General features: G+C 30.7%; 1 protein-coding gene across 1 annotated transcript in view; it reads right to left on the reverse strand.

Moving 5' to 3' along the window:
* The window catches only part of LOC136986983 (E3 ubiquitin-protein ligase MYCBP2-like), a gene marked incomplete at its 3' end in the record, with an annotated part of 256,645 nt that overhangs the window by 208,476 nt on the left and 20,588 nt on the right, over positions 1–27,581 (reverse strand). The window contains 8 exon segments of the mRNA XM_067284616.1: positions 2,969–3,039; positions 4,304–4,400; positions 9,593–9,658; positions 10,981–11,087; positions 11,718–11,853; positions 11,944–12,146; positions 14,593–14,746; positions 22,083–22,304. Of these exon segments, the coding sequence (XP_067140717.1) occupies positions 2,969–3,039; positions 4,304–4,400; positions 9,593–9,658; positions 10,981–11,087; positions 11,718–11,853; positions 11,944–12,146; positions 14,593–14,746; positions 22,083–22,304 (1,056 nt within the window).

Here is a 27,581-nt window from a genome sequence, read left to right on the forward strand (position 1 = left end):
TACTATTATAATATTTCAATCTAAATAAATAGGAAACAAAAATTAAATTACATTGAAGACTGTTGGACTAAAATTTGGACTAATTTAATGGTTTGCAAAGTTTTATTCTGTAAACAGGCAAAGCTGTTATCTACTATAAATTCTTCTAAATATTAAAATAAATTTGAATTAATTAAATTTGATAAATTATTAAAATTTCAAACAAATGGCAACTTGTTTATCTGAAATCTTGTTTATTGTTAAAAATTCAATTAGCATAAATCTAAGTCAGAAATTTTTAAATTCAAATTGAAAAGAATTTAATTTTATAATGATCAGTTAATTCGCATTAATGAAATGTTATAGTTTTAAGGTTAAAATTCAAAATAAGGTAAAGATCAATGTCTATTTTATGATATTAAATCAAAATTTAATTGTTCTATAATTAATTTTATCAGAAAATAAATGAAATGTTGTTTTCTTGTATTACATTTACAAAATTAGTAAATATACACCACATCATTAAAGACAAGATAAGAAAATCTAAATTAAATGTTTTTATATAAAGCTTTTAGTTTTGTTCTTGAAATTTTCTGCGGAATATACACTTTTGCAGGTTATATGCTGCCATGAGTTATATGTGCAAAATTATGGTATATACGTGATTACAATTGTTGAATATCATTCTTATCAGCTAAAACGACCACCTCCTTACTGGAATGAACATTTCTTGCAAAGCTATTTTATGAAAACAATAACAATGCTATGGTTGCACTTCAAGCATTTGGCTATTGTAAGAATTTACACCAAAGACCATTAACTTCACACTCTTACAGGAGAATGAACTGGGAGTCAATCTGATCAAAGACACAAACCTTTCACTGCATAAAGCATTAACAATATTATCACAGAGGTTGTTGAATAGTCAATGAATAATTATGCAAGTTCCAACAGTAGTTAGATTTATACTATCGCACAGTGTGGAAGTATGGGACAGTTGGTGAATTGGTGTATCATCTAAATAAGATCATCCACAACCAGCAGCTGCTTGTTGTTGTTATTCAACTAACCTTTGCAGTGACATTCCTTACCAAAATGGAAATGAATATCATGGTCATGGAAGATCCTGGGAGCAAAAAGTCACATTTTCACTCATTGGAACAGTAAACATCTACAATTTTTACATTTGGGCATGGAAATCTGTTTTCCAGCAGATTCCATTCACTCACTTAAAGCTACAAAACAGTGTAGATTCATAGACACATATTTCCTCCAACCATTCTTTTTCAAAGAAGCTAGTTCCAATGGGCCTGTGACATGGTCTGATACTAAAATATTCTCAACACTTTTGTCATATCCAACAGTAATAGCATCTTGAATTAACCAGTTTCATGTAAGAAATGGTGCTTTCACATATCAGAAACTGTTGTATAGCAGTTTTCTACAACATTTTCCTAATAATGGAGTGCTCCTAGAGTTGGGAATTGGTCTTGGTTGGCAGGGAGCCTAGCAGTAAGAAGTGGCAGACTATAGTGCCTAAAAATCCACCTTGGCCTCCGCTGTTGGTGGAGTTTCAAATGCAAGTCTAATGTTCCATAAGTGTCAGAAAATCATGGGTCTTGGGTCTGTATACCAGGTCTTTCAAAATTTGTAGTCTCACGGCCATGTGCCAATATACAGCCTCCATCAGAGTTTCAATAATCTCCTCAAACTGGAACCTATCATCATTCAGGCAGGTGCAATTGAACTGCATAATCAAAACAGAGGTGTATAATCTAGTTACAAGGGCTGTTTTTGTTGGCATAATCACAGTGGGGGCCTGCAGTGAACCCCAAAGTGTTTGGAAGGAAGAGAATGGTTTCTGTAGCTACTACAAACAGATTTCCCATGGAAATCTCATCTCTGGACATGATAAATGGAATGTAGTCAATTGGACTTGTCTGGTGAAAGCTGGTAGCTCTGCCAATAAGAATGAAAGCACACCAGCAGGGCCTCTCACAGGACCACACTTGACATGAATGCTGCTGAAATATGGTATCCTGTCACTTTGGCAGCATGGCCAAGTTCTCTGCCTGTGATCAAGCACCACTCTAGCTGGCAGCAAGATGACCCCTTGCTTGCTGTACTCACAGGTGAAGTCTCCTCTGTGGCATGGAGATGCTGGATCTCCTGGATTCAGGTATCCTGTCACCACAAGAACTGACAGCTGTAGTTGAGAAACTTATCCTGCAGAACTTGAGACATACTTCACCAACTTCCACATTCTCCTTTGTGGCATGAGGACAATGCTTGAACACTAAAAGAGCAGATGAATTCATTTACTCATGAGCCTGTGGTAGAGCAAGCCGAGTAAAAATCCTGCTATCCAGTAAAGACAAAAGTTTCTCAAGAGAGTTAAAAAGTTTTGCATAGCTGATGCTGGTCTGGGGGCTGCAGCCTTCATGCAAAAGTTAGTGAAGTGAGAAGTTGTACTCCTGTAGCTAAAGACATGCTGGTGACCAGAAGGATAGGTAAACAGCTGTCCTGGCAGTGGACCAACCCAGATGTAGTGTAACTCTTAAATGCTTACTCCAACTCTCCAAAGGATGCCATGTACCCAAGGAAGGTTGGAAGTGGTTCCAACTCCCCTCTGCTTTATCTTATTAATATAAGGTAGAAATAATGGAATGATTAATTTTACATTTCCTACTGCCTGGCCACCTTATTCCCTGCATCTTAAATCATGTAATGTTTGGTTTTTGGAACACTTAAAAAGTGTGATTTATTGAGGAAATGTTGCCAATTCGGCAGCCTTGAAAAACAGCATCACAGAGGATCAGTTAACAAGTAATGTTACACAAAAATGATAAAACTTATAAAACAATCAGACTTTATTGTATACATTCAGACTTTATAGTTTTATAAATATCTTCATGTTAAAATATATACAGCACAGTAAGAATTTAATAACAGAAAAGTAAAATATTAATATATCAATACAAATAATTACATCTTTGGAAGCTGTGAGAATTCCCACATGTTCTCCATCTGTAAAACAAGCACTTGGTCCCCATTCACTTGCTAGAAAAATAAAAAAAAATGTCATTAATTTAAATCCTGATTAAAAAATTTTAACTTAACTATTAGCAATCTAAATTTTTAAATAATACTAATATATATGTATATTGAAAAATGTTAATTTTAATTTAAAAGCAAAAAGCATCATATGGAAAATGTCCCATATTTTATATTTTAATATTTTTTGATATTACTTAATTGTTTTTACTTACATGGTTAATGTATATGTTTTTATACTTATATACATATAACTGTATTTTTCCCAATTCTAAGACACCATTAGTTCAAATTAGACCATTAGTTTGAAATTGAATTTTAAGGTATTTTTCTCATGCAGAAAAAATTTATTTAAATAATTAATTCTACTAACTTTTGTTAAGTAAAAAATGTTAGGAGAAAAATACAAAAACCATGAAATAAATAGTGTTTGAAGGCTCTATTTCCTTGTTCTTCCATATACAGGGTGCTTAGTAAAATCCTTATACACTGATGTGAAATAGCACAATGTATGGTACACAGCAATGAATGCAGCTTGAAGACATAGGAAAATGAGAAATGCACATGTTATAAATAAGCACACAAGAAATAAATGAGAACACGTGAATGCACACATGAGAAATACACATTTCCCCATATGAACACTAGCATATTAAGCTTTCTATTCACACTGTTTATGTACTAAATGATCATGCTCTACAACTTTGTAATTGACTTTTTTCCATATCATGCATCATTTTTGAGATAAAAGCACTAACTTCCAAATTTTACTGCTAGGGTGCTGCAAGCAGTCTCATCTCATAGTCACTTTACTATAAATATACATCATGTTCATAGCTGTAAGTATCTACATTCATCAGTTTCGTAAGTATGTAAGGACTTTATTATGCATCTGTATGCAATAACTATTATTTTTTTATACTAAATTATAATGTAATCTTGAAGACATTTTAAATGTTATAAAAAGTTTAAATTAAATATTTGTTATCAGCAAAGTTCTCTTGAATTAATGTGAGAGGTAAACAATACAGCCCAAAAACTTCTGCTATAGTATGTAATGCATTGTGTGGTCTGCTCATGATTATTAACATTTTGGACTAAAAATGCATATAAGACACTATAAATTCTAAGACGCATTTCCACTCCACACAAGTAAAAATTGATAAAAAAGTAAATTATAGAACAGAGAAAATACAGGTACAAACAGTTGTATGCATAAATGCACAAGAAAGTTTATATGAATTAAAGAAGACACTTAAAATTTTCTTACCATCTAATTCAATATGTTCTTTTTCTTTTAAAGTATCTTTATCTATTTTTATTAATTCATTATTTGTTCCTGAATGAGGTTGGAAATATAAATAACCCTAAAATAAAGCATTGAATTATTACAATTGATTACTGTAATTTTAAGAATGTTTCAAAAGTAAAATAAAATAAAATTTATAATTAAAAAATAATAAATATTATTATTATTAAACACTACTTTTAGATTAATATCATTAAAAGTTAGTAAAATTCTCTAATATAATAAATTGAGCATTTAAATATCTCATAAATAAAATGTATGCAGAATTAAACTTCCAAAGATCTCAGAATTCAAAGTTCCAAAAAACATTTACACAACAGAATCAAAAATAAACCGAACATTTAGATGTTGCTTAGCAATGACAAATTGTAATTATAAATTGCAAGCATGTGCACGTTTAAACATTTTCTTACACATGTCAGATGGATCAGAATACAAAATGTCAAAATATTGGAATATGTAGTTAGATGTTAGGTATGCATCATGAACACCAAATCAATATTAAATTCAGCATCAAATCTGGTAAAAACTTTACTGAGACATTCAATCTGCTTAAACAAATATATGGTAATGACTATTGCTCAGATTTTTATGCAGTTAAAAGGGCATGTATATAATACAATATTTATATGCCTATTTTGTTCTTCTCTAAAAACTAGTCAGATATTTATTAAACATTTTTTTATGTAATATGTGTGTTATTTATTGTAGGAAAGCTTAACCTATCCCATGTTAAAATTTTTCACCGTTGTGTGTGGCTGCCATGTTGAATTTTTGTCGATGTTAAACCTAATAAAAAAATTTTTTTAATAATAATCGTGGGTACTGTATCGTTAAAAATTATTTTTTATTTTGCACAAACAAAATAAATATACTGAAAAATATAAAAACAAAAAACATTATATTTCAAAAGTTCGTTTTAATATAAAAATTATGATGCATAGCGACAGCTAGTATCAAAAACATTTCAATGCAGAAACAAGTATATTTGAGGTCAACAGGTTAGGTCAAATGAGGTCAACATGAAAATACTCAGGAACAACACGAGCCAGGTTAAACATTACAATATACAATGAAATATTTTGATAAATTTTCTTCGGTGAAAGACAACTGATTCAGTCTAACAACACTTTTGTACCTTAAAATGATCTCCGTACATCACGAGATGAATTGGAGCATACACAAAAAATGCTGTTTACCTTGGACTTAAAAAGTTTCACTGCCTATTGCTTCACCCTAAATCACATCATTCATGCTACAAATAGTTTTCCATCCGGAATTCCTATCTAGCACATGTTTTAACTTCTGCTTCAAAGTGGCTTCTACATGTCCAAGTAGACTATTAGTTTTGTCAATTTTCAAGTTAACTAAATCGATTGATTCACCGAGATGAAGTCTCTGTTCCAACTTGGTAATCATGTCTATAAGAAAACACAAAATTTACGCTAATATAAGCAAAATTTTGCTCGATGCTGTTACTTTCAAGGCATTCTAGAGTTTCTGAAATGTACACATTATTTTCAGGATCAAACATTTTTACAACTTATTATACATTGTAAATATTGTCAGCATAGATTACAGCAGATAGTCATATATCCCAACATGTTGGTACAAGAGAGAGAAATATGCACATTTGAAAGCATTCTTAAAATTCCTATAATTTTTATGGAGCCTTCACAAAAACTTTTTTGCAGTTGATAATCAATTTATTGGCACTAGGAAATGTCACATAAACAGTTTTGCATATTCTGCTAAATGCATGTGCTAAACATGTTAAATGAGCTAATCATTTTGGTATAAAACACTATTAGCACATTGACCATTTTGAGAATATAGCTAGAAGTATCAGATACGAAAAGACATGCTCTATTGTAATGTATTCCATTTGACCATAAAATTTGTAGTGCATCATTTATGTATTTCATAATGGTTGAATGTTTGATTCTTCTATGGACATAATATGAAGCAAATATGAGTTTTTAGTTATAAATTCTGCACTTTTAAAGATACTATCACACATGCCAATTATTACATTAACAATGTTCCTGCCAAGTGCATCTGTGGTTTCTCAATGGATAACCACAATTTTTTCTTTCAGTGTTTGTTCTGATTGTATTGACGGTTTCATCATATAATTCCCTGACTAAGTTTTTCAAAGAGTAGATTCATCTGGTACTTTTCATTTTACATTTCTCAAGAAAATTCTTAAACACGTCATTGCTGAGTTTGTAAAATGGAATGTCACATTTATCAATGATTTGTGTAATTTGTAACAAAACATAAATAAATAACAACTAACCCATTACAAAGCTACCACCAAAGCCGAATTATTGGGCTAGAGTCGGCTATAATAAATAAATGATTAATAAGACAATTTGGCACTAGAGCTTGGCGTTAGGCGCCATCTCTTACTAAATTTAATAATTATAATTTAATTAAATTAAATAATTTAATAATTTGGAACTGGAGGAAAAGAAAAGAATGCGATGGCCGGTTGTGTGCCTTGGGAGGACGTGGGCACTTGATGTGTCCCCAGCCGGCATTGTAATGGCCGTCGATGGTCGTCGTGTTAGCTTATATATACTGGAGGAGGAGATCGGACCGAAGGTCCGGGTAGCGTAACTGGTAACGTGTCTGCACGGATAGCAGAAGTTGCGGGTTTGAGTCCTGCTTCGGGCCGATTTCTTTTCCTCCAGTTCCAAATTATTAAATTATTTAATTTAATTAAACTATAATTATTAAATTTAGTAAGAGATGGCACCTAACGCCAAGCTCTAGTGCCAAATTGTCTTATTAAACATTTATTTATTATAGTCGACTCTAGCCCGATAATTCGGCTTTGGTGGTTGTATAGTTTTGTAACAAAACTGCAACTTATACTGATGATCTGGTTTGCTTAAAAATGTTTAAACAGACACCGATTTGTATTCCATTGGACTGTAAAACGACAACGTTACACGATTATATGTTTACATTTTGAAGTACTTGTGTCTGCTTTTCATATGCAACAGATTTGTCACACAGTCAGCAGAAAAAAAAAAGAAAATTTATGTATGTAGAACTGTAAGACAATTTTCCTGTAGGCATGTCATAAACTTTTAGTCAATTAAATCAAAACCAAATGATTGTCAGCAATTGTTTGGCATTAATTTAAAAAAAAAAAAAATTGGACTTTTAGATGTTTATATCTTTATGAAATCAATTCAATAAAAACACATCATACTCAATTCAGGTTTGAAAAAGTAACTTCACAAAATTCTCGAAGGAAGATAGAGCTTGCATTGAGCAATGCAGTAGTTAGTCTAGAAAATTATCAAAAGCAAGAAAATATGCTTTTACATTTGAAATATGCACTTATAAACTCCCAACTTTTGAATCATAAAACTTCCATATTTCCATTTTTCTTCTTATTTTAAAGAATACCAATCCCAAAATCCAAATTTTTTGCATAAAAATCCAAGCCCTAGCAAGGACACCAGGTGACAATTACATGAGTATACAAATGATGTAAGTATTTTAAAGGCAGCCATAAATTAACAGCAAACAATCACCATCCAGGTAGGTCATCATCTGCAAATAATGAAGAAATTCTAAGTTTATGAAGAGATCAAAAGAGATCACAGATAGTCAATAAAAATGATCTGGTCAACATTTTGGAAATTTTGATACCATGCCATTCTTCACAATGACTTAAACATGCATTATGTTTGTTCTCACATTGTTCTGAAACAGTTAACAAATGAAGAATATGAAGAATATGCAATCGTCAGCAGAGAACTGATAAACACAGTTGTTAAAGACCCAGATATCCTAAACAGAGTGATTGCTGATATTTCTTACATAACCCTGTAGGTCATGTAAAAAATACCAATGCTTTATCATGGAAATCACCTTCTTCATCAAAGTGGAAAAAAATTTCATCTCAACAGATCCAATCCAAGAGGAAAATAATGCTTGTGGCTTTTTTGATGTGGAAGTCCTTGATGATAGACCCATTAACAAGAAGTTGTACATTGAACATTCTTTGCCACCTCTATACTGAAGTAAAATGAAAAAACACACACATCTGGCAAGCAAAAAGTTGTACTCTCCATCACGTTAAACTCCCCTAGTTACTAAATATCTGGAAAAACAGCAGATACCATCCTCATTCACTGGACCTTATTCCAGCAGATTTTCATCAAAATAAAAGGTCTATGGAAAGATAACAGATTTGACTCATCAAAACAGATAAAAGTGTTGTTGTAATTGCACTAAAGGAGACAATACAGAATGGACTGCAAGACCATTTTAATAAGAGCTATGAACACACTGCAAAAATGTATAGCTGTAAATGATACTTATTTTGAACATAATCTATAAATATTTGTACTATAAACATCATAAAAGTTATATAAAAGTTTGGTTATCTTTTACTCTGTGATATATTTTTTTCCATTTTTTCTCATAAGAAAAGAATAAAATATATAACAAACAAAAAAAATCTAACAGATGATATCAGCTTATAAAGAACCAGTTGAAGAATTTTAATAAGTTATTAAATTAATATAATTATCTTATAAGAATTTAAAACTAATTAAATGATTTCAAAACTTTTTAAATTATACAAAGAAAAATAACAACAAAATGTAAAATATTATATAAAATAGTGTTTAAAATGTAATAATATTGTAACAAACACCCAAACAACCTTAAAACACAGCAAAAACTCTACCAACAAAAATGTTTTCGATCATTTTTAATGACCTTCCTCAAATAGAATCCAAAATGGCATGCCAAACAAAGTTTAAATGCTAACATTTTAGAATACAAAATTCAAATCTGGATCTCAAGGAAGGTCATTAAAAATGATTGAAAATGTTCTAGCTATCAAAGGTTTTGCTGCATTTTAAAGTTGTTTGGATGTGTTTGTTACTCTACAATCAGTAATAATGTAAAATTAAAAATAAAAATAAATCGATTAAAAAGTAAAATTCCAGAAAAGATATTATCTCAGTAATATGGTTGAAAATGTTTGGCACAGATATTAATTATCTGTGCCAAACATTTGTTTTTATTTTTGATTGTCATATTTAGTTTTTGTTGCTTTATGAAAAATGAAATTACAAGTCAAATATGTTGCAAAACAGCATTTGTTTAGAAATTATAAACTCAAACAAGGTTCGATTATAAAATTAAAGATTAGAAGTTCTTTGTTAATGTAAATTTATGAAAATATTTACTATTAACATATTTTTAAAATATACTTACTTTTGCATAACCTATCCAGCCTCTATCATCTACCTTTAATCCACCACGACTCATTAATATTTGGCCCTAAAAATTAGTATCTTTATAAATAATTATTTTAGACTTTAATAAGAAATTTAATTCAACAATTTCATTATAACCTGAAGTAAATTTCTGTAATTAATTTTTTTTTAAATTTTTTAACATTATTAACAATTTAAAAATCTTTAACATAATCATCTCAACTATAAGATATATAGTGTCTTCTAAAAATAATGCTACCATTTTAAATTATTGTATTAATATTAATCAAGTAATACCAATAATAAATCAAGTAAAATTAACAAATTTATGCTAGTTTTTTTAAGAAAATATCCATATTAGAGAAAAAATTTTAACTTAATTTGTGTATTCTCTAAAGTCAGCTTTTGTTCATTTGAATGATGAACAGAGTATCAAAGATGTAATTCAATTTAAAGCACTGACAGAATGCTACCACTTTAAATTATTGTATTAATAATTACGTTAATTATTATACAAGAATGTTGTAATGTATACTAAAACATTGGAAAGCCATCCAAGTTTCTCATTTGTCCATTACAATTTCTCAATATGTGCACTTCATATCACATGGCACACATTCAACTGATACTCAAATTCTTCCTTTACTTGTTACAGCATATCCATTGTCACTCTTCCCATAGAAACCACAATTTAGCTGCAGATTAATCATGTTGTGCAATGATGAGTGAATCTGACTTGCAAACTGCAGAACATAAAACACCCTCTCAACTGAGTACTGCCATTTTCACTTACAGTACTTCCTAGTGGTAGTAGACAATAAGTTGTCTGACATAGATGGGAGTTGAAACATGGGCAGTTACTTTATAAATTTGTGTACATTCTACTTCTCAAATAATAATTAACATAATTACAGTAATTTAAAATGAAAGCTTTCATTTTTGAAGATCCTGTATAAACAGTGATGGCAGGAAAAGCAAAACAGAAATAAGGTATATTCCTATCAGTCCAAATCTGAATTTGAATCAGGTTGTATCACCAATTTTATGGATGATTTAATCCAGATATGTTGAACCCATCATCATCCAGTCAATCGTGTGGGTCTAGTCAAACTCGTGAGACATTAAAAATCCTCTTAATGCCTCAGAGCAGACAAATTAAATGAAAAAAATATAGCTACAGAGTTTCATAAAATTCTGTCAATGCTTTAAATTGAATTACATCTTTGACACTCTGTTCATCATTCAAATTAACAAAAACTGACTTTAGTGAATATACAGATTAAATTAAAATTTTTTCCCTCATATGGATATTTTCATAAAAAAGTAACAAATCCATTAATTTTACTTGGTTCATTATCAGTATTACTTGATTAATATTAAATTTACCTTAATAGTTCCACTAAAACTTGATCCAATTTTATAAATACTGCCACCACTAAGAATATATAAAAATTTACCATCTGTTGTCATGGAAGCACTTTGTCTAAACTTTCCTATAAAAGATTTTTAAGTTTAGTTAATATCAATTACTTAAATATATATATTATTTTAAAAACATTATTTATTTTATTTACAATTAGAAAACAAAGTCTGCAAATAAAATTCAATATATACAAAATATTTCTAAGCTATAAGTTTGATGGCAAGATGACTGAGCAGTTAAGATGGCAGAATACCACTCTGGGAGACCTGGAATCAAATCTGGACAGACTGAAAAACCCCAAGAACTTTTCAGAGGTGTTCTATCCAAATATGTCAGGCTCCATTCCTCACCATCTGGCTGCTTCATCGTAGGCTAAAAAAAGGACCTCTTAGTACCCACATGATGGAAAGAGTTAAAGTTTTCACATTCAAATACTCTCATCTTTAGCTGGAATTATTTTGAATTAAATCTTAAGGGTTAAAAAGCTAGAAGTTTATTACATGCTATGTAAAAAAATGAATAATCTGTTTTACTATACAAATCTACAGATGATCACTTGTGATTAATAACATTTATTTTTATAATAAAATACAGTAATTGCAGGAAAATAAACATTTGACTTCATACTCCAACCAGTTTGAGAGTAATTGAAAAATAATTAACTAATATTTACATATTAAATAAAATATAATTATATTACCTTTAGGAATCTGAACACTAAAACTATCACATAAAGATGATTTTGGAATTCCGTGTGTTAACCAATCTGGACGTATAGTTTTACCGAGTAAAACTGCATGTACACTTCTTTGAAGTGAACTTAATATACCTGGTGTCTATATTTAAAATAAAAATAAAAACTGTACATATAATCAAACAGTCAAATATCAAAAAAACTTCTGAAATTTATTTATAAATTAAATTACTGGAATTTCTTCAGCAGCTAGAGAACGAGGACTCATTAACATTGCTGAAGTAGCACCAAGTAACTTTCCCGTATCACCTTTTGCAACAGCTAAACTAAGTAAACAAGCGCAAGCATAAGAAGTGAGAGGAGAACTGCTACTGCTTTGTCCTGGATCACCAAGAGACTGACTTGAAATATCCAAAAGAAGATCAAATAATGTATCTGAAATGAAATAAAATGCAATTACATAAATACAATATACTCAAAACTAAAATTTTGATCAAATTTAAGTCTAATCAACTGGATTAATTTTTGGCTACAGTTAGAATGATTAAACTAACAAATTTAATCTAAATGTAAGTGGTCATACTCTCTAACTTTAGACCAAATTGACCTGAAGCAGTACTCAAACTTGCAACTCCTGTTCACCATGCAGAAGTTGTTGATTTAAGTCCTGTTCTAGGTTATTCTTTTCTTCCAAAATTTTCTACATTACTTAATTAATTTAATTTCTAACTATTAATATTAATTCAAGATCATGAATAACAACTATATTTATATTTAACAATTATAATTACACAAATATTTAATATATATATATGTATAGATCTAATCCACAATATAAGCAGACATTTTCAAAGAAATGATAATGTTTGCTACTGAAATAAGTGCCAACAGAGGCAACGAAATGAATGTAAAGAATCTTGGAATGTTTTTTTTTTAATAGACAATTTCAAGATTGAAAAATATCATTGCCATGTCTCATAATTTTGTAATGGTTTCAGAATTAAAAAGTTAACACTATTTCTTCACTCATATAATAATTATTTTTGAATCAGGGAAAAACAATCAATTGATAGCAGACAAATAATCTATTATCTAAAAGAAACCATACAGATCATGTTATAGTGAATAACAGAATTATTCTAACAAGAAAATTACTGTGAAATTGGAAGAAGAATGTAAAGATAAAAAAAACCTCACATCTTAAATTACTCCAGAAAGTATTGTTTAATGCACAAAAACATTTTTAACCCAGCTGATTGGCATTCAACAGTAGTCAAATACTCAATGATCATCAGTTTTTATCTTTATTCAAACAAAGTCAAACAGTGACGATCTCAACATAATTATCAAAAATAACTATCTTAAAATTCCTTATTTGCATATTTAATCTTAAAATCCATTTAATTATGCATAAGAGTCTAGAAATTACAAAACTTCTGAAATTTCTAGACTTCTACATAATTAAGTGAATCTTTAAAATAAACATGCAAACCACAATAACAATTTATTCAACCAATGCCAAATTATCGGGCTAGCAAATGGCTAAAGTAATATTAATAATTTTAAGATAATTTGGTACTAGAGTTAGGCATTATAACGCCTAACTCTAGTACCAAATTATCTGAAAATTATTAATATTACTTTAGCCGTTTGCTAGCCCGATAATTTGGCATTGGTTGATCGTTATCTATGACGGGCTAGTAGTTGTTTATTTAACAATTTATTCTTTCTTATTTTCATAAAATCCAGAAACAGTCATTAATTTATCATCTGTCTTTTCTATTTCTTTCTAAAATATTTCATGATTTCAATTAGAAAAAATTCTTAATTTCATCAGACAAAATGGTGATTAAGTATTGAAAAATAATATATATACAGTGTATATACATGATATGATGTGCAATAGATTAGAATAAATCAAAAAGTCTGAAAATAAACAAGCTATTATTTATTGTGACATTGTCACAATACCTGGCTGCAATTTTTCATCACAATGCTCTCAATTTTAGTAGTGTACATACATCATACTTTTCCTGTTAATAATAAAATTGTGCTGGTCATTAACTCCATTCAGGAGAAAATTTTTGAATTGAAATAACTTGATTTCTGATCCAAACCACAAGTTCATATATAGTTAATCGGCCTCCTGTCCCTACTTTCATCTGTCTAACACTGTTCTAGAGATTAAGGAAGGACAGACAGGCAAACACCAATGGAAATTTATAGGTGTGCAATTTTTAAATATTGCAGTCCAATAAATACTTTATTACAACTAATAACAATCCAATAACCTTATTATTATAAGTAAATAAGCTTCAGTTATTTCTTATGTAAAATTTTTAAAAATTATAAGTTTAAATATCATTAATGTTATCAGAGCCATTCCTGGCGGGGGTGCAGAAGGTATCCCCACACCTGGGCGACCAAACTCAGGGACAACCGCAGACTGTTTATTATAAGTAAAATTTTGACTAATAAGAATAATAACCAAAGCTTTTCTGATGATGATTAACCTTTTACATAAACAGTGTTTTTTGCTTGATTGTTTGATTGACATCACCAGTAATATTGTAAAAGAATAAAGAATATAGATGTAAAAGAAAAAAGTGCATTTTTTTGGTGCTCAAACACAAAAAAATGAGCACCAAAAAATTACAAAACACGGTTTCGGAGTGTAAAGTAATAAACAGTGTATAGCAAATTCTTAATTAAATAATTATTAAATTAATAAGGGCTGTTTATTTTTGCACCTGGGAAGCCAACAACCCAGGAATGGCCATGAATGATATATTACTAAATTTAAATAAATTCAAAATCATTGATGATTACTACTAATTGCTTACAATAATTTTATAAGTAAAACTGAAAATAACTTATTTACCTATTACTTCAGGTGGTTCAGATTTAAGTTCTTCTGGTTGTTGACCCTGCAACATATCTAGAAGTGCTTGCAAAGCTTTTGTACATAAATTTGGATGTTTTTTCCTACTTTCTCGAATCAGTTCAAAAACGCTACATAAACCTATACCAACTATCTGAAATCATTATATAATAATACACATTAATAATGTTATCTTTTCTGTTATATTTTTACTTAAAATAAAGTATTACTTTTATCAAAATTTTATTAAAAGTTATAAATTATCATAAAAATTTTAATTACTGTATTTTTCTGCATAACCTTAATTATCTGTGCTTAAAAAAAATGCAAATTCACATCTATGGAGCAATAGCTACTCCCCATGGATGAAAAGTATGCAGCGGACAAGTTATTTTTGTTCTGGCAATTTTCTGCAGGTTATACATACAAAAATACAGCATTCATTAACTCATAATATTCATTAATAACTCTATGTTTCTCTATATTAAATTTATATAATTTTTTTTCATTTCATTGGAGAGCATTTTATGAGAAGGATGTATTACTTCTAGGCCTTAAAATTAAACTAAATGGCAGTTATTTGACCATGACAGACATAATTACAGTCAAACCTGTTTTTATGCACTCTTTTTATGTGCGATTTTTATTTGTGCGATTTTTTTAATGCGAATTTTTAATTTGTGCGGTTTTTTTTGTGCGATTTTTTATTTGTGCGGTATAGTTGGCGACTAGTCTCGTGCGATTCGTCATGTCTCACGTTGACTTATCATAGCTAAATAAACTTATTATAGCATAAATGCACTTATTATAGTAATATTATTGCAGGAATATGCGAAAAATGAAATTATTTACTTTTTAAGTCAACAAAACACCACCTGGACAAAAATATGTAAAACAGATGATAGATCAGACGATGCAGTCAAGTGCTGACATCTGTTGTCAATAAATTCTATTTCGTACGGTTTCGAGTTATTTTCTACGTGAGACATTTTTTATGCGGCCCCTATTCGCTGCATAAAAAAATATTTTTTTAATTGTGTTGCGAAAACTATTTTTTATAGCCCCTCGTGAAGTTTCGTGCGATTTTTTTTAATGCGTTTTTTTTAATGCGGTCCCTATCCCCCGCATAAAAACAGGTTTAACTGTATATTGCTATTCTGATGAAGTTAATGCTAGTTATATCAAAATATATTAATGCAGATAATAATACAATACTGACATAAACATACGGAAAAACACAGTTCATTCAATGCTGGATAGTATACAACTAAAATCATAATGAATATATTGATGTAATTTAATGAAAAATTTTTTGAATATACAAAAGTCTTTCTTCCAGCCAATTATTTCAAACACTGATAGAACAATCTATATCTAATTACTATCAGGCCCGCACTAAACAATAGTGCAAATTTCTGTTCCTCTAGCCCCTCTGTTGGAGAGAACTATTCAAGAAAATAAATATGTTGTTATGGCTACGCTGGCCAAATCCTATAGAAATTTTTGGAATCAAACCTGATGACGACTGTTTGAAAATGGTAGAAAATGTTCATTTCGAAGTAAATTTTTGTTGGTTTTTCGGTAATTTCGTATTTATTTTATTGAATTCTTACACCAGTGGTATTGTGGTGATTGGAAAGAACTATTGTAATCTTAGTCCCTAAATAAAAATAGGAAAACATCGTCAATTATAAAGTTGTAGCGCATTAAAAAAATACATACTATTACATACATCCAAAATATTAGTGGAATACCAGAATAGGCTATCAAATATGACAGGTAGAACATTTCACTGCACAACACACAAGAGTAGCAGTGCATCTCTGAATAACACAAATGTAATGCAGAAATGGTTGAATATGTGGTTAGTTATAGGTTAGCAGTAATATGAAAATAGTGTATTTGCAAAAGGAATGTTTTATTTTTAAGGTTTGTTTCCATAAGCAACTTTTGACTGTAACACAAAATGATTTTCATCTTAAGTACATAGAGAGTAGAGTTCCTAATAAGCCTGCAGTGAATAAACTAGTGACAAAATTCAGAGAGGTGCATTCCATTAAAAACAAGGAAGATAAAAAAACCCATGACAGTGTATGAGTTACATTTTATATGAGACAACCTGTGCCATATTATCCAATATGAAACATTTGTAAAATTTATGTTTGCTGAACCTAAAAATGATTCTTTAAAAGAACTAAAAGTACTTGTTTGTTGGTAAATAAAAGGTAGATTAGTTATAAAGATGAATAACGAACCTACTGGAACTGGTATAATAAAGAGAAAACAACACCTTTCTTAAATTCCAGCAAAAGTTTAACTATATAAAAACGTTTTCAACTGATTTCATCAGTCTTCTTCAGTTACTCGAACAAAAAAACAAAAAGAACGAACCAAATTCAAATTTACAAAATCACGAGAATGGAAAGAATTCTCGTGATTGCGCAGACTATGCAAAAACGATGTACCGAAAAAACGGTAAAAAATGCAAATTCTTGACAAAAAAATGCAGATTCTTGACAAACTATATATAATATCACAATCCTACGTTATCCAATGAACGATTTCCAAGCAGACGATAGCCCATCTGCGTCCCTGTGGTTGATGCAATGGGATGTTAATTGTGCCCTATATATTTCTAATTTCTCCAAGTGTCTAACGGCCTGTTTAGATCTAGTGGCTTTTATGATGGAAGCACTATCCCAGTGTACCGTGATCTCCTGTTGCTTAGCAAATGCTGCTAGGACTGTGCTGTCAACTGTCCTCTTAACCGATTGCTTATGCTCTTTTATTCTTTGCTGTAAACCACGCAAGGTGGCCCCAATGTACACTAGATCGGATTTAAAACGTTGGTCCCTGATTGGAATTGAGTACACTCCTGTTAGCTCATTTGGTTTCTCTTTCCTCTTATCATTCCTTAACAGACGGTATACTGTCGGGTTGCGTCTATATATTATGCGTAAGTTCCTTTCTTTGGACACCTTCTTAACAATACTTTTAATTAACGGAATATAGTCCATGACCACTGTTTTTTTCTGTTCAGTTCTGTGTTGTTGATGTTTACGTTTCTGTATATCCATAATTAGACGGTTCACTACTCTTCTCTGATACCCAAACTGTGTTGCTATGTTTCTTACGTACTCCAACTCCCTGTACGTGTCGCAAATATTTGAGCAATGTGTGTAAGCTCGTTGTATCCATGCTCGTAAAGCCGCTAATTTAAACTGTTCAGGATCCACGGAGTTTCTGGGTATGATGCTAGGTTGATATACTGGTTTCCTGAAGATATTCGTCTGTATCTCCCCATCCTTACATGTGATCGTCAAGTCCAAGAAGTTAACCGTAAAGTCACTCTCTTGGTCCAACTCCAAAGTGAGTCCGTAGGGGTTGCTGTTGATTGCATCAAGAAAGCGACGGGTATTGCAATCATTATGCCATATGATGAATATGTCATCAACATATCTGGTATAGAAAACTATGTCTTCTTGGAATGAAGGTAATATATTGCATTCTAGGTTTCGTAGGACCAATTCACAGAGCATCGCTGATATGGGACTACCCATCGGGACTCCCCTTCCCTGCATGTATGTTTTCTCTTGAAATTCAAAGAAAGAAGAATGACAGATGAGATCAGCTAATTCCAAAATTTGCCTTTTGTATTTGAATGAATTCACGATGTTGTTAAACAAGAAGTCCCTTAAGGCGCAGAAGCACGGAGGGAGTTTTATCGAGGGATACAAGGCCTTAAAGTCCATAACCGTCATGTGTTCCCTGTCCTTAAGCATAATTTCATTCATTCTATGTACAAGTTGAAAGGAGTCTTTGATGCAATAAGGGTAATCCTGGATCTTATCCCGAATAAATCTGACAAGCTGTTTTTCTAGTGCAAACGTGGGTGCATTACATTTTTCCACGACGGGTCTTATCTGATAGCCTGGTTTGTGCATCTTGCCAAATCGGCTATCAGATAAGACCCGTCGTGGAAAAATGTAATGCACCCACGTTTGCACTAGAAAAACAGCTTGTCAGATTTATTCGGGATAAGATCCAGGATTACCCTTATTGCATCAAAGACTCCTTTCAACTTGTACATAGAATGAATGAAATTATGCTTAAGGACAGGGAACACATGACGGTTATGGACTTTAAGGCCTTGTATCCCTCGATAAAACTCCCTCCGTGCTTCTGCGCCTTAAGGGACTTCTTGTTTAACAACATCGTGAATTCATTCAAATACAAAAGGCAAATTTTGGAATTAGCTGATCTCATCTGTCATTCTTCTTTCTTTGAATTTCAAGAGAAAACATACATGCAGGGAAGGGGAGTCCCGATGGGTAGTCCCATATCAGCGATGCTCTGTGAATTGGTCCTACGAAACCTAGAATGCAATATATTACCTTCATTCCAAGAAGACATAGTTTTCTATACCAGATATGTTGATGACATATTCATCATATGGCATAATGATCGCAATACCCGTCGCTTTCTTGATGCAATCAACAGCAACCCCTACGGACTCACTTTGGAGTTGGACCAAGAGAGTGACTTTAGGGTTAACTTCTTGGACTTGACGATCACATGTAAGGATGGGGAGATACAGACGAATATCTTCAGGAAACCAGTATATCAACCTAGCATCATACCCAGAAACTCCGTGGATCCTGAACAGTTTAAATTAGCGGCTTTACGAGCATGGATACAACGAGCTTACACACATTGCTCAAATATTTGCGACACGTACAGGGAGTTGGAGTACGTAAGAAACATAGCAACACAGTTTGGGTATCAGAGAAGAGTAGTGAACCGTCTAATTACGGATATACAGAAACGTAAACATCAACAACACAGAACTGAACAGAAAAAAACAGTGGTCATGGACTATATTCCGTTAATTAAAAGTATTGTTAAGAAGGTGTCCAAAGAAAGGAACTTACGCATAATATATAGACGCAACCCGACAGTATACCGTCTGTTAAGGAATGATAAGAGGAAAGAGAAACCAAATGAGCTAACAGGAGTGTACTCAATTCCAATCAGGGACCAACGTTTTAAATCCGATCTAGTGTACATTGGGGCCACCTTGCGTGGTTTACAGCAAAGAATAAAAGAGCATAAGCAATCGGTTAAGAGGACAGTTGACAGCACAGTCCTAGCAGCATTTGCTAAGCAACAGGAGATCACGGTACACTGGGATAGTGCTTCCATCATAAAAGCCACTAGATCTAAACAGGCCGTTAGACACTTGGAGAAATTAGAAATATATAGGGCACAATTAACATCCCATTGCATCAACCACAGGGACGCAGATGGGCTATCGTCTGCTTGGAAATCGTTCATTGGATAACGTAGGATTGTGATATTATATATAGTTTGTCAAGAATCTGCATTTTTTTGTCAAGAATTTGCATTTTTTACGTTTTTTCGGTACATCGTTTTTGCATAGTCTGCGCAATCACGAGAATTCTTTCCATTCTCGTGATTTTGTAAATTTGAATTTGGTTCGTTCTTTTTGTTTTTTTGTTCGAGTAACTGAAGAAGACTGATGAAATCAGTTGAAAACGTTTTTATATAGTTAAACTTTTGCTGGAATTTAAGAAAGGTGTTGTTTTCTCTTTGGTAGATTAGTTGTTGATTGTAACTATTCCAGAAACATTAAGATTAATATCATCACATTGGATACATTTAAATTTTAAAAAGTAATAGAACATGCTTCCAAATAAACTGCTACAACTGGGCAGAACTATGAAAATTTAAAACTATTTTCTAATTAAAAATATTCAAAATAATAATCTGAAGGAAAAAAATAAACAAATGAACATCAATATTATATTCAAGCATTCCACCATCAAATGTACAGACATGATTATCTCCATTTGCAGATTGAAAACATTAGAACAACAACAACAACTACCGGATATATATAAACGAAAAACTACTCACATAGTCAACCAAAATCCAGCAATTAAACCTGAAGATGTCTACTTCAAGGTAGATGAAAATGTTTGTGCAACTGTTTAATTCCTGGATTTTGGTTTGCTATATGAGTGGTTTTTGTTGAAAGTATTAGTCCAAAAGTTTATTATTTCAAATTTCACAGGAATTCAATTAAGGTTCTTTGATGAATGTGTTTATTGAAGAAAAAGCAAAGAAAACTCAAAATCATTTTATCAACAGTTTATACCTGATGTGTGTGGATTTTATACCTGATCCTAAATATATAGATATTTGAAAACAGAAAAATACACCCAAACTAACTTTTCAAATAAAAATGATTTTAAATTTATTAATATTAATTATAAAACTTTTAATCTCTAAGGATTTAAGTATGTTTAAAATTAAAAAAAATCTTCTAAATTTAAAATGTAAAAATTTGACAGATCTTAATTAAATTTTAAACTTTTATGTTCTTAATTTTAAAATAATTATTATATTAAAAATAAATTTACAGAATATCCATTCTCAGAAATATACTGAAACATCAACACCAAGTTACTCTTAAGAATGAACTAATATATCTGTTTATTGAAGTTTCTAACAAAAAAATGCACTCTAACTCTAGTACTTTTAAAATCCATCTTCAGGAGCAATGGTTAAGTTACGAAGTAGAAAGTACTAGTATTGCAGACATGTTTCTTATTGAATCTATAAGCTGGAACTATCGTATAATAAAGAAAATTCACACCTTTCTCACACTTTCTGGCAGTAACTGTTTAATAAACAAATGTTTTCAGCTGCATTCTGGGTCCTGCATCAGGGTAAACTGATATGAAATTGAACATCTATAATGAGTTCGAAGTTTGAAAGATCACCTATTTTCTTTAACATCAATTGGCGATCTTCTAAACTTTAAACTCACTACATTTGATTTTGTATCAGCTTAAACTGATGCAGTCCCCGAATGTGGCTAAAAACATTTATTTATTAAACAGATACTGCTAGAAAGTGTGAGAAAGGTGTGAACTTTCTTTATTACAACATGTTTCCTGCAGTAATCTTGATTCATCAGAACTTAGTCTGGATGAAAAACCATAATATTTAAAACAATGTTCTGTCTTTGGCTCGAATCATTTACATTATATTTCAGAGAATAGATGGAAGTTCATCCAAAATAATAAATTTATTAAAGAGGAAAGAAGCAAGCATTGCATGCATCAAAGTATATGATGAAGAAATCAGTTCTTTGATTTTGAAATGATTTAACAAAAACAACCACTCATACATTTAACAAAAACAACCACTCAATGCCATTTTAAATGTCCTCAAAGGGCATTTAAAACAACATTGTATTTAAAGATATGTGTGGTTTTGTTTTTGTAGTTTATAATGAATGCAGTTTTACTGAATAGATTTATTAACATTTTAATACTAAAAATTGATTTCTTAATTGTATACAGTGATGTTTTTAAACATACTGAAAGGAAAAATTGTGACTTTTACTGACATTTATAATGACTATTAAATTAATTAATTAATTATATTAATAAATTATATACTTTTGGAACTTTAATTAAATAATCTTTTATCCTATCATCTTCATCTTCAGATTCAGTATCTGAAATCCTATTACCAAGAGTTTGTAAATATAGCTGTGTGGCTTCAGACATTTGTTTTTCCAATACGCACTGCCTAACATTAGCAAAAACTGCAAATGATGATGGATTACTTTTAACTCCAAGGAATGGTAAATGCTGTATAATGCCTTCAGTTGTTTCATTCTGAAATTATTAAAATAAAATTTTATCAGAAAATTAACAAAATAATACCTTTCTTATTAAGTAATTAATAAAAATGAAATTGTTTTAATTTTAGAAAACTAATTGAACTTATAGCAAAATAATTTAATCTCGTATTAGATCATATTCAGCTGAAAACAGAACAAGCTGCATGTTTAATCAGTAGAGAAATACATCTGTTATATTGTGCCATCAGATACATTGCTTATTTGGTTTGTCTTCCAACATATGCAATGTAATGAAATGCTACTGTATATACAAACAGTAAATACACTCATCAGCCAAAACATTATGTCCACCCCTACACTGTGGAAATGAGTGCACCTGGCTGGAGCAGATGGCATGTGTCAAAATCCACATGGTATGTAACAGCTTCTGGGAATATAGAGAAATCATTCTTTCAACAACGTGTGTGTAATGGAGAAGGCTATTGATTTAAGCAACTTTGACAGAGCCTGACAGTTCGGAACAACTATCTCACAAACTGCAAAGCTTGTTAAAGTGTTCATGAGATGCCGTCATATCTATGAAAAGTGGACGAATGATAGTGAAACTTCTAGTAGATACTGAAGTGTTAGATGTCTACACCTCATCGAAGAATGTGGATGTTGGAGGGTTTCCCACTTAGTGAAGCAAAATAGGAGGTTACCTGCAACTCAACTGACAGTGAATTCAATACAAGTCAAAGTACAACTGTTTCTGAGTACACAGTTCATCAGACTGTTAGATATGAGATTCCACAGCAGATGATCCTCATATATTCTTCTGTTAAGCCAGCATCATTGTCATTTACAATTCCATGGGCTTGTGAATATTGTGATTGGCCCATGAAACATTGGAAAATAGTAGCTTGGTCAGATGAAACAATTTCTTTTACATCATATTGATGGCCATATAAAATTATGCCATCATCCACACAAACAGTGGCTTCACACATATATTGCAGGATGTATACAGGTGGTGGCAGTATTATACTTTGAAGGATGTTCTCTTGAGCATCCCTGGATCCAGTAGTTATAGAGCACACCACAAAAGCTGTGGACTATGGACTAAATCAACATCATTTCTGACCAGTTACACCCATTCATGACTTTTGTCTTCTCCATGGAACTGGACTCTTCCATCAGAACAATGCTCCATATCACAATTGTGTAACACTAGTTTGAGGAGCATAATGATGAATTCCAGTTGATGTCCTGACCTCCTAACTCACCAGATATGACTCCTATTGAGCACCAGCTCAGAGCTCACAATTCATCTTCTTGAAATCCAGTAGAATTGCATGACCTGTGTTTGCAAATCTAGTACAATCTTCCTCTAGTCACTTACCAAGGACTTGTACAATCCTTGCCAAGATGGGTTGCAGCTGTTTTGCATATGAAAGGTGAATCAACACAATATTAGATGTGTGGTCATAATATTTTAACTGTTGAGTATATATAGTATAATAGCAATAATTATAAAACTATATATATAATTTTATAATTATGTTATATATTTCAATGAATATTTAAAAACCTTACTTATATATTAATAAAATATTGCTTTAATTACAAAGTAATTACATCTAAATAGTGATAAAATATAACAAGAAGTGTTTTGAAATATTTATAATAAATTAATCTTTAGCATAAATTTTTAACAAATAACAAATAAATGTAACATTATAATATAATGTAACATTTATATATGTAATATTATATATATGTAATATTATATATATATATATATATATATGTAATATTTATATATGTAATATTATATATAATGTTATATAATGTTATAATGTTACAATGTAACATTATAATATTATGTAACATTAAAATGTAACATTATAATATAATGTTACATTTATTTATTTAGTTGTCTAATCATACATACCTCATATATATTACATATGAGGTATCTACGATTAGACAACTAGATGACCAAGGCAATTAAGACATCAACCTATTGCTGGAGGACCCTGGACTGATTCTAGACAAGAAATTTTCCAGGAATTTCTCAGTCCCAAATATATATAAAATTATATAAAGAATATTCAAAATAAAATATAAATAAAAAAAGCAATTATTTATTGTGACATCATCACAATGCTCTCCAGCTTAAATTAGTACTGTAGTGTCTTGCCTCTGTACACCATACTTTTCCATTAACAATGGAGTCATGCCAGTCATCTGTCTAACTCTTTTCAGGGGAAAATTTTTTAATTGAAATGATGTGACTTCCGGTTTGCATTAGAAATTCATATATAGTTAATTGGGACCTCCTACCCCTAAGCTTTCTATATTTGTTCTTGAGTTTCATTTATCTAACACTGTTCTTGAGATTGAGGAAAGACAGACAGACAGACAAATGGACTACAGGGAATTTATAGGTCTACAATTTTTTCAAATTGCAACCTAATTTGAACAAAAACAATAATTATAACTAGGACATCAAGTAACTTTGTTGTATTGCGACAGAACAGAGGTGGAGCCAAAAAGAAAAAAGCAATCCCTGCATTTGTTAGGCACAGATCCTTGTACCTGCTGGCCACGAGAGAGACAATCCTTGCACTGACCAGATACAGAGACAATATCCAACAACAAAGCAATCATCATTCATTACTTTGTTCTTGTGTTTTGTTTGTTTTCACACCTATTTTCTGTTAGGCACACAAAATGTTGTTTTTAATTTTGACCCCTACGCCTAAATTCTGTTAAGTGCACTTAGTCACATCAGAAAGCACAAACATTGTCACTTTAATACATCTGTATATTGAAAACATATTCATGGACTCCTATATTTTTACATTTAAATGGACCCTCATTATGTTTTTAAATTCCTCACCACAATTAATGGAAAATGGCAAGTTTTATCAAAATTGGCCCATTAAATTTTGAGAACTAACTCTATTCTATATCAAAACCTATAGAAGATATGCTAGCAACTGTGGAATATCACACAACAAAGTTACACAATTAGTGTGATATCACTTTGTCAGGAGTTGCTTGTGCTACAACCTTATATCTCAAAAACAAAGTCATGGATCCCCATTTTTTATTACATTTTTGGATTCCTCATTGCAATTAACAGAAAATGGCAAATTTTAATCAAAATCAATCCAACAGATTTTAAGATTGAACACAATTTTGTAAGCCAAGTAAAAGAGGCTTTGCTAATGCTCTGCCTCAATTAACAATAAACAACAACAATAAACAATAACTCCAAAGAGGGGGGCCCCAATTCTTGCACCCTGTGAAAACGAGTAAGATCGGTTATAGTCTAATAACCTTAATCTTTGCTATTGTTACTTTTTGCCCGAGCAACACCAGGTTCATCCGCTAGTTAATTATATTTATTGAAATCAATAAAAATTAATAAAAATTATGTAATTGTATTTTCATATTTAAAAATATATAAATAATGCCTATTTGTTTCAAAGTATATTTATTAATACTAAAATGATTTTCAATACAAAAAAATAAATAAATCCCAATCAAATCATCTTTTTGGAGCAGAATATTTAATTTATTACAAAATTAAATTACAATGTAAATTTTTATTAAAGTTAGCATATGGTTGATAAACTGTAACAGTCAGATAATCCAATAAAATGATAAGAGTCTGCTTTGTTCATCAAATTACTGTTTACAAAATGTTAAATGAAGATTTAATTTACTATTTAATAAAAAAGTTTTTAGCTGAGATGTAAGTATAAACTTTGAAACATACACATGGCATACACACTTTTTTATTAAATGTATAATTTTTATAAGTGTGTATGCCACCGCCAGAGGAAACTTTTTAACATTTGGCATGCTGAGGCAGGTAAGTAGCCTCCAAATAAAGGTCATCTCTGCCATAAAATTGTTATTCCTGGTGTTCTTCAAAGGGTCAATGAAAGAGGACACTTTTACAGTTCATCCAATGAAAATTTCATTTCTAAATTTTTTCAAAGTTAATTTACTATTGTCTTCTAACTCAAAGTAATTAAATAAAACTTTAAATTTTATATGAACGTTATTTTAATTAATATATAACAAATTTCTCTTGTATAATGTTTAAAAAAAATGAAGCATATGAACCAAAATCATTTTTTAGTTTTGATTTTGTTAGAAAAAATGGCAGAAATGAATACTGTTGTGTGTAAACAAAACAAAACATGACACATTCAAGCTAGGGCTATTGTTTTAAATGTTTAATGAAAAAATAAATTGTATATTTTGTCAAAAAATTCTCCCTTCAGAATGAAAAACAATGAGTTCATAGTTTATTAGAATGAAATTATTGCATCAGATGTCTTAACTTTGATAAATATTAACTATTATATTATACATGTGTATATCTTTAAAGTTGATAAAGAATCTAATGGTACATCTCGTAAACAATTTATACATTTAAGTATATACAGTAGAGCGTCGTTTATCCGAATCAATTGGGGACTGGGGTTGTTCAGATAACTGATTACGTACGAAAAAATATATTAACCTATCTGATGTTGAAATCTTTCTCCGTTGCCTGTCACTTCGTGTTGAATTTTCGTCGATTTTAAGCCTAATGAAAATTTTTATAATAATAGTCGAGGCTATTGTATTGTTAAAAATTATTTCTTTATTTTGTACAAACAAAATAAATATATTGAAAAATATAAAAACAAAAAAATTATACTTTAGAAGTTAATCTAGTATCAAAAACATTCGATATAGCACAACACAGTCCGACTGGAACTCTTTCGGATAACCGGTTTTCGGATAAACAACGCTCTACTGCATTTGTAAAATAGTTTTCCTGTGTAATATTGTCTTGTAAAAAGAATTTTATGTATAATCCTTTTTTAATATTTAGTTGATTGAGGAGGGGCATTGCCTGAAATGTGTATTAATACTCATATCAACTGAATAAAGATGGAAAAATGCCAAGTGTTTAAATAGTAGCACGATTTGTGTTCGAGAATCATAAAATATTAATTATCTGAAATAATGTTTTTATACAGATGAGAAACTTGTCACCCAGAAATTTATCAGTTTTTAAGATACAAATTTGAGTAAATGTTTAATAATATCAGTTAAAAATGCATTAAACTTAAAGAAAATGTGAAAGATGAAAACTTGTGACTATGATGTAAAACCTCGTCTCCCTGTTTTCTGTGTTACAAAGAGTGATTGTGAAACAGGCTTTGGTGCCTTTCAACAAAGAAATAGCTGTTTGATGTATTTGTAATTTCAATTTAAAATTTACATAAAACCTACCTACTGCACAACCTCCACCTCCTTT

Source organism: Centruroides vittatus, unplaced genomic scaffold (assembly GCF_030686945.1).
Source record: "Centruroides vittatus isolate TY-2023 unplaced genomic scaffold, ASM3068694v2 scaffold_1431, whole genome shotgun sequence".
Lineage (NCBI taxonomy): Eukaryota > Metazoa > Arthropoda > Arachnida > Scorpiones > Buthidae > Centruroides > Centruroides vittatus.